General features: G+C 37.0%; 1 protein-coding gene across 1 annotated transcript; it reads right to left on the bottom strand.

Annotated features, from left to right (window-relative positions):
• Positions 1 to 206: 206 nt before the first annotated feature.
• Positions 207 to 620, bottom strand: LOC108748510 (ankyrin repeat domain-containing protein 17-like). Its single transcript, XM_018486739.1, has 2 exons — positions 328 to 620; positions 207 to 237 (listed from the first exon to the last, which is right to left on the bottom strand). Exons 1-2 carry the CDS (start codon positions 618 to 620, stop codon positions 207 to 209), a joined length of 324 nt encoding a protein of 107 aa, XP_018342241.1.
• Between the last annotated feature and the right edge of the window lie 9,313 nt (positions 621 to 9,933).

The following is a 9,933-nucleotide window of genomic DNA, read 5'->3' as shown; positions in this document are numbered from 1 at the left end:
CGATATTGGCTCCAAAGTTTATTAACACACGTACAAACTCTTCATGTCCACCGGCGCATCCGTAGATGAGAGGTGTGTCACCTTATGTAGATTGAGCATTAACATCAGCTCCGTGAGCTATCAGCAACGACATTTACACGCCCGATACTTGCTGCTTCCATTAAAGGCGCACGACCGTCTTCACTGTAATTCTCAATATCAACTTCCTAATCTAATAAAATACGTACAACTTCTTCGTGTCCATTAACGCATCCATACATGAGAGATGTGTTGTTTGACTGAATATTAACATCAGCTCCGTGAGCACTCAGCAGAGATACAATATCTACATGCCCGGCGCTTGCTGCTTCCATTAAAGGAGTATTACCGTCTTCATTGTGATCTTCAACATCAGCACCTGACTCTAATAAGACACGTACAATTTCTTCGTGTCCACCGGCGCATCCATATATGTAAGCTGTGTTACATGATGCAGATCGAGTATTAACGTCGGCCCTGTGAGTAATCAAGCGTGATACGATATCCACGTGTTCTGCACTAGCAGCTTCCATCAAAGAAGTGCGGGTGCCATCGAAGTTTATCTTGATATCGCAATCTTCTATATCCATTATAGCGTTCATCGTTAGAAGTCGATAAATTGCAAAATTGTGCAGAAATTTATTGAAACACAAAATGCCGTTACGCAGATTGTGCTACGCTGCACCTGAAATAATGGCGATGTCTAAGGGAGCGTCCTGATCACGTAGTAAAAAGAAAAAGACCAAACTTGAGGATGAAAATGGACTCGAAACATGATGTCGGAAAACCCATGGAAAATCGGGACAATGCGATTTTAGTGCCGTTGCGGGAAATGTTGGAAGTATATACTACATGAAAACGCGTACGGAATACACATGTATGCACGTTTTATTTTTAATACAGAAATTTCAATTTGTATAAAATTTAATTTTATTTGATTAAATGATAAATGCATCAATATTTTGTGAAAAATACATACATTTATGCACAGTTATAAATTATCATTAAATTATCGTTTTTTAATTTACCGACATAAAAAAACTTTGAAATTAAAAAGAATAAAAATGAGACTTGAATGACAACTGTCCTTCTCAAAATATATTCTGCGCATGAAAATACACAAATTTACAGAATTACAGGAAAATAGGAAAAAAAATATAATTTATAAAATTCTAAATTGACATACAGATACAGTTTTCTTCGACAGTTTTCTTCGTTCGAATTTGTTCTTCCATATAGTATGTACCTATATAAAAAGAGTAGTGCCAATAATGATTGATGGCTAATGCTGATTGATTCCGCCATTAGAGAAACTATTGTTAGAAAGAAGACAATGTTAAAGAAAAAAGAGGTTCATATAATAGAAAGGAAAAGAAGCAAGCGGTACGGTTTGCGCGGTATCTATAATTACCTAGTTAGTTTCTGTATCGCGTACCGAATACTGCGCTACATGTTACAATCGCACCATAAGAAGGAGATCAAACACAAGCGGCCGGTCATGAAAAAAATGGGCACGAAACACGGTGTAGGAAAACCTATGGATAATCCGGAAAATGTGATTTTAATGCCATTGCGCTTTGCGGGAAAAGTAAGTATTGACTATGGATCTCAGGCTACATATATGAATGTATGTATGTATATATGTGTAGTAGATACATACGTGTGATCTGTGATCACGTGATGATCAATACTTTCAATTTTTCCCGCAAGGCGTGATGGCACTAAAATCATATCTGCTGGATTTTCCATGGGTCTTCCCACTTTCAGAACTCCTCAGAAGTTTGATCTCCTTCTTATTATTCCGTGGTACCGCTATTTCTTCCACTCAGGATCACGGAGTAAAAAAGAGAGGTCAAACTCAAGCGGCCGATTTCGAAACACGTGTCGGAAAAACGCTGTATGGAAAAATAGAGTATACATAAAGAGAGTAGCGATAATTAGCCGCAAGCAGCCATATAGTGTCTTACATCTGAGGTGACGGTATAACGCAATTCCTCATCTTAACTTCTTCTTTCTTTAACGTTGTCTTCTTTCTAACTAACAGTAAGGACCCCTAATGGCGGAATCAATTAGCATTAGGCACCAATTAGCATTGGTGCTACTCTCTCTTTATACAGGTACCTACTCTATGAAAGAAAAGCGAGAATAACGAGAATAACGAAGAAAAAATATATATATATATGTCATCTTACTTTTGAATGAAGATGTAGACATCAACGCTCAAAATAAAAAAAAACTAAAGAAACGACGCTTGTCCTGGCTTGTGAAAAGCCGATCTTTTAATCAAGGCGGGAGCGGATATTGAGCTTGGTACAGACACCCCTCTGATGGAGGCTGCGGCGGAAGGATACTTAGATCTTGTTCAATATTTACTGGAATCTGGTGCGGATGCTCACGCTCACAATCAGATGCTAGGAGAGGAGAGCCAGGAATCTTACACGGCATTCACAATCGCGTGCAAAAATGGTCATCTTGCTGTTGCTGGTCTTTTATTGCAATTTGGCGCCGATCTGAGGCATCTTTTTTCAAATTATGTTCACTGAGAACATAACCGGACAGTAAGCGATATTACAATATATAAACTCTGTTTCATATTTATTTCTTTATCGGAATGTCTCTTGACTTTTTTATTATCCATATAGTACGTGGCATCGGCATGTAGCAAGTAGATCGCCGTGTAGCAAGTAATACACGGCAAAGTGTATTAGTGGAATAGGCCTATAAGGGAAATCACTAAAACGCGTCAACAATAGTACCCCATGGGTGACGTGGAAATCTATTGTAATTGTAATTATACATGATGATTTACTTTAACTTTAACAGATATTGTTTCGATTATACGCAATTTTACGAAAAAACATTCCTTATTATAATGACGCACTGCAAATTTATTTGTGTAATTATTTTTGCAACGTTTAGCATTTGTATATATGTCCCACAAATTGTTCGTATAAATAGAAAATATCAATTATTACACCATTACAAAGTATTGTTAAATATATTTTAATATTTTGTATGTTAAAAATAATTTTGTATATATTTTAATATATTGGAATATTGCCGCAATATTGTATCGCAATATTTCTAAAGAAAGATATTTTACCGCAATGTTGCAGCGACGTTGCGGAAACATTTTGCAATGTTGCTGCAATGTTGCAAGCATGCATAGAAATGTTGCTGTAACATTGCTACAATCTTTCTGTGCTGTATGGATGTTTCATGGTTATGTCATTTCGTAATTAATGTTAAAATGTTGTTTGTTAAAATTGTTTTGTTAAAATGTCTGCAATTTGATTTTTCGTAAGGCAATATTCTTTAGATGCAATTTTATTTTTAATGATATCATGTACAAAACGATATTTAATGTTTATGTCTATATTTCGAACGATTTTGTTGCTCCATGTATTTTATCTTAATTACATTTTGATTGTCTATATTTTAATTTTAACAGATTTATTTAATAATTCCTCTATCTATAATAAAAAGTTTTAATATATAAAAGTTCTCTACAATTGTGAGCCACTGATACACACATTCCGCCTCAGTCTCGTAGAGGTCTGAGGAGATTTAAAATCTGAATTCGTGTAGGCACGAATTGAATTTTCAGCTTCAATCTTATTTGCTATCTCTTGATTTATACTTTCTTTTAAATATTTGAATATCCGTTAAACGATAATGATTTTATCACTGGTGGAATTTTCGATGAATCGACTTGCATATCCTACAGAATACGCTAGATCTGGTCTAGTTTTAGTTGATAGATATAGAATGCTGCTAATTGTTTTTCTGTAAGGAAATATAAACTTGTTCCAGTCTGCAAAGTTTTATCGATAGGGTATCTACATAGGAGTCGAGGATTTGATTTTGAATCTTTCATTCGATACCTTTTCAACATGTTAAGAGAATAATTTTCTTGTTTTAATTTCAATCTATCTTCTTTTCTGATTATTTCCATTTCTAGAAAGGTTTTGTAATAGTAACCTAAAATTCATCCTTTAATTCTTCAACTAATTTATCCATCTCTTGTTGACTTTCACCTACTAAAATCCCATCATCAACAAATATCCCTAATATTAATTAATTTTCTTTAACGAATATACAAAGTTCAGATTTAAGAGTTGTTCAAAGCCTTTACCTTTTAAGAAATTAAAAAAATGATTGATTTCAAGAAAGCAAATCTTGTTTAAGACTACATAATGCTTTGTTAAGCTTACAAATTTTATTTTGCTGATTGTAACCTTCAGGTATATACAGATGTACAGGTACATATAGATGTTTTTTTTTTAATTCCCGTAGAGGAAAGCAGTTTTAATATTTTATATTTTCTCATTGTAACTGAGGCAAACAAAATTCTTAGTGCAGTGGTACTTACAACAAGACTATACATTTCCTCAAAATCGACCACATTTTTGTTCAAATCTTCGTAATACTAATTGCGCCTTATATCTTCCATCCCTTTTAATCTTGAACAATCATTTGCTAGTAAGTGGCTTTGTCGTTTTAACTTCTTCTGGATTAACCAACTTCCAAATGTTATTGGTTTCAAGCGAACTTTTCTCCTGTTCCATTGCTCTCTTCCATAGTCAGAACCTGAAATAATAGCTTCGGAATACGTTAGTAAAATATAATCGTTATATTTATTAAGACATTTCTAATTTCTTTACAAACTTCTTAATTCTTCTGCTCTTCATTGTCTTCATCGTTTTTAGTTCTTTTCTAATGTATCTTGAAATTCCTCTTCGTTTGATAGATAGATTCTTTTAAACTATATTCTACATTAATAAATTCTATTTGTTCTTCTTGTTCCTCTCCTATTTTAATTTCTCTTTGAAGAAATTTGGATTCATTTTCTATTATCGTCTTTAGTCATTGGGCCAAACTTAACATCTCTTGCGATGATAATCTTTCTACTAATATGATCCCACTCTATATCCTACTAGGGCATATCCAACAAATAAATATTTTTTACTACGCTCATCCAATTTCTTTCATGGTATAAGAATCTTGGCGTATGCATCATATATAAAAAGTTGAAGCCTCTAAAGACTTTGATTTTATGTGTTCCCACATCTCTAGTGGTGTGCATTTAGTTGTAGATGTTCGAGACCTGTTTAATAGAAAAATCGCCACCATTGTATGCAGCTTCTTTTCACATTTTGTTCTCATATTGAATAAAAAATTAATGCTCTTATTTTATTCATTATAATACTATTTAAACGCTCCGCTTTATCATTTAATTGAGGTGAACAAGGAATCGTAAAATCTACTTCAATTCCTCATCTTTTACATCAATTCTGTACATTTGAATTCGCATACTTACGACCATTATCACATCTTATTTCAGCTATTCTCATTCCAATATGCTTCTACCTTTTCTACATATTAGGAGTATAAATAAGTTTCCGCCGTTTTTAATCAAAAATTGGGCATTTATTGTGAAAGAACGGTACCTAATGTTTTATTTGAGTATTGTCCATCGCTAGCCACTACTTTTTCCCATCTTTCTGGCAGCATACGGATACCGCGTCGGAAAAACGCTTTATCTTTTGAAGCTATCCATGAATCGACCCAATTTTTGGTATCTTCATATGATGTGAAGTGTTGCTCAGACAGGCCATGCGCCATCGATCGAAACAGGTAGTAATCAGAAGGAGCAATGTCTAGTGAATACGGCGGGTGGGGTAAAACTTCCCAATTGAGTGTTTCCAAGTAGGTTTTGACCGGCGCCGCAACATGTGAACGAGCATTATCATGCAGAAGAATAATTTTGTCGTGTCTGGAGTAGTAGTGGGCGCGTTTTTCCTTGAGTGCTCGGCTCAATCTCATCAATTGTGTTCGGTAGAGAGCCCCAGTAATGGTTTCGTTCGGTTTGAGCAACTCATAATAAACGACACCTAGCTGATCTGACCAAATACACAACATGAGCTTTTTCCCATGAATGTTCGGCTTGGCTGTCGATGTTGAAGCATGGCCAGGTGGTCCCCATGATTTTTTCTTCTTTGGGTTATCGTAGTGGATCCATTTTTCATCACCAGTGACTACACGATGCAAAAAACCTTTTCGTTTACCATATACCTGGCAAGCAGCATTTCACATGTGAAAAATCGGCGTTCAACGTTTCTGGGCTTCAGTTCATATGGAACCCAATTTCCTTGCTTTTGAATCATTCCCAACGATTTTAAGCGATGTGAAATTGCTGGTTGAGTCACTCCTAATGTAAGTGCAAGTGCTTCTTGCGTTTGGTACGAATCTTCATCCAATAATGCTTCCAATTCCGCGTCTTCGTACACTTTCGGCCTTCCGCTACATTCTTTATCTTCGACGTCAAATTCACCGTTCTTAAACTTTTGAAACCACTCACGGCAACTTCTCTCACTTAAGGCAGCCTCACCATATGCTTCTACAAGCAATCGATGCGTCTCAGCTGCAGATTTCTTCAAATTAAAGAAGTAAATCAAAAGCTCCCGCAAATGATGCTTATTCGGCTCAAAACTCGACATTTTCGCACGAAAAAAGATATAAGATGCTGATGCAAAATCGCTAATATTTCAAGGTTATGTTCTTGCCAGATGTCCAACCTTACGATATAACGTTTTACAGCTGACAATTTTAACTATAATATACTGGTAGCGCCATTGTTCGCCAAACGGCGGAAACTTATTTATACTCCCAATAAGTACATGAAAAAATTATTATAATTTCTTATTTTATTAATAAAATATAGGTAACTGTTATAATTTTTTTTTTTTTTTTAGATGCTTGCATTACTTCAGCACGAATGAGAAATTGCAGTCGCACACAATGGACTGCCAGAAGATCAACGATTGCGCTATTCGACTGCCTAGCGAGGACGAAAAGTGGCTCTAATTTAGGAACCTCTGCAACAAGGAGCGCATCCCATTCGTCGTCAACGCCGACTTAGAGTGCGTTTTACAAAAGACGGAACCCGACAGGGAAGATGTGTCGTCGTACGCGTATCAACGGCATGAGTATTCAACATAGGCTGCTACGTGCGTTGCTCGTACTATGACGCGTTATCGTCGTATCAGTTCCGTCGCGATAAAGATTGTATAGCGTGGTTCGCGCGACAACTCAACGATTTGGCACATCGCGCGAAAAATATCGTATCCGCCAACGTACCCATGGAAACGTTGTCGAAAGAACAATGGAAGGCATATCGTAGCGCGACGCGTTGCGTCATATTTGCGAGAAACCGTTTGGACGACACGCGGGTACGCGATCATTGCCATTTAACCGGTAGATACCGCGGTCCAGCGCATTCAAACTGTAATTTAAATTACAATATAAAAATTCATTATATATTTCGATCGTTTTTCACAATTTATCGGGCTACGACGCGCATTTTATAATTAAGGAAATCGCTACAGCATATGAAGGACACGTAGATGTATTACCGATAACCAAAGAAAAATACATCTCCTTCACAAAACATGTCGATAGCACTAAAGATAAAACTGAAAATAATTCTCAAAGAAATTGTGTAAAATTACGTTTTATTGATTCAAATTTCTCAGTACAAGTCTCGATAAATTAGCGTCGTATCTCGATAAAGACAAATTAAAAATTATAAGTTTAAAATTTTCAACACTATCGAATGATGAATTTGAATTACTGACTCGTAAAGGTGTCTTTCCGTACGAGTACGTTAACTGTGCCGAAAAATTGCAGGACACGCGCTTACCACCGCGTGAATCTTTTTACAATTCGTTAACAGGCGATACCGTATCCGAGAACGATTACGGTCACGCGGCGAACTTATGACAGCGATTCTCCATCCGAACGCTCGGCGAGTATAGTGATCTGTACTTGAAAACCGATGTCTTGTTATTAGCCGACATTTTCGAAAATTTCCGCGAAAGTTGCATCGCGAGTTACGGTCTCGATCCCGCACATTATTATACCTTGCCTGGTTTCACGTGGGACGCGATGTTAAAACATACGCGTGTAAAGTTTGAGTTGCTCACTGATATTGACATGATGTTGGGAATAAAAGAGTTTTTAGAGAAAGATTGTAAGAAGTCTTATTCAGTCAAAACGGACTTGACGACAAAGATTGTGCGGATAACAAGTTTTGTTTTTTTAGACAAAAGACAGAACGGTTGTCATGGCATGAATACAATAAACGCGCGTAGCGACAAACAGAACATTAAATACAAAGATGCCGATAACTAATCGTCTGTAGCTTGCATATCAGTTATCCGCCGGGCGCCACACTTGATTGGACAAGCAACTATCCATCAATCTTCCACTTTGCGATGTCCTATCCCATAATGTTCAGACATCGATTATGTGAGATTCGTTTTAATCCCTTGGTAAACATGTCAGCAGGATTTTCGTTGGATGGTACATATGATACAACCAGTTAGCCATCCTCTACTTTCTCCCTCACAATATGGTAGGCAATGTCGATGTGTTTCGTCCTGTTCTTTTCAACTCTATTTCTGGAGAAATCTATTGCTGCTCGATTGTCACAGAACATTTGACAACCTGTGAATAAAGAAGAAAGTTTTAGTTCCGACAAAAACATATTTAACCACACTATTTCTTTGATTCCGGTCGACAGGGCCACATATTCTGCTTCCATTGTGGAAGTTGATATGCCAGTCTGTTTCGTTGATCTCCAATGAATGAGATTTCCTCCTAGTATGACTGCAACACCGGTGTATGAATGTCGGTCATCTTGATCTCCCGCCCAGTCTGCGTCGCAATAAACTTGGATTCCCTTTTTGTTTCCAGCTTTGTATGTCAATCCTAGGTTCTTGGTCTTACTCAAGTATCGCAGGATGTGTTTCGCTTGATTCCATTGTGACCTCCCTGAATTGGAATTATATTGTGACAATTTTGAAACTGCAAAAGCAATGTCTGGCCTCGTGTTCTGAGCCAGATACATCAATGATCCTATTAACTCTCTATATGGTACATGCGACATGTCTTCTTTTTCGCTTGGTGTTTTTGGGCAATCTTCTTTACTCAGTTTTATTCCTGGATTCAAGGGGGTTGATGCAGGTCTACTCTCTCGCATGTTATATCTCTCAAGTAGTGATTCAATGTACTTTTCCTGTGTTAATTTCACAGTATCGGGCTGCCCCCAGTCAAGCTTCACACCTAACGCGAAGTGTATCTCTCCTAAATCTTTGACCTCATATTTCCTTGTTATGGTTTTTACCACTTCAGTAATCGAGTTTGACTTTCTCGAAAATAGGAATATATCATCTACGTATATTATTGCTATTAGCCTATGTTCCTTATGATACGTACAGTTTGAAGATTTGAGTCTTTTAAAACCTATTTCGATCAGAAAGGTGTCTAATTCTTCGTTCCAGTTTCTTCCTGATTGTTTTAGTCCATAGATAGGACGCAGCAGTCTCGCCACTTCTCCTTTTTCAGCGTTTATGAAAGGAGGTAACTCCATGTATATCTCTTCTCGCAGGTTTCCGTAAAGATACGCATTTTTTACATCTACGTGTCTGGTGTGCCACTGATATTCTACTGATAGAGCTGAAAGTAATCTAATTACTGAAAAATTTACCACAGGTGAATACGTTTCGCTATAATCAATTTCCTTTCGTTGTGTGAAACCTCGCGCCACTAATCTAGCTTTGTACCTCGTAATCTTACCTTCGGCATTTGTTTTCAGTTTGAATACCCACTTGCATCCTACGCAATTCTTTCCTTCAGGCAGCTGAGTAATCTCCCAGGTTTTTCGTTGTACTAAGCTGTCTATCTCTTCTTTGATTGCGTGCTTCCACTGTTTAGATTGCGGTGATGCCAGCGCTTCATTGATGTCTTGCGGCTCCCTGACTTCTATTAGGTTTACTTCTATGTCGCTTGCTTCCGTCGATGCTTCCTCTTCTTCACATATGCGTTGTATTTCTTTAGGCTTCCCTTTTCTTC

This window comes from Trachymyrmex septentrionalis, unplaced genomic scaffold (assembly GCF_001594115.1).
Source record: "Trachymyrmex septentrionalis isolate Tsep2-gDNA-1 unplaced genomic scaffold, Tsep1.0 scaffold109, whole genome shotgun sequence".
NCBI classification, from domain to species: domain Eukaryota; kingdom Metazoa; phylum Arthropoda; class Insecta; order Hymenoptera; family Formicidae; genus Trachymyrmex; species Trachymyrmex septentrionalis.
This window is presented reverse-complemented; position numbering and strand designations above follow the sequence as displayed.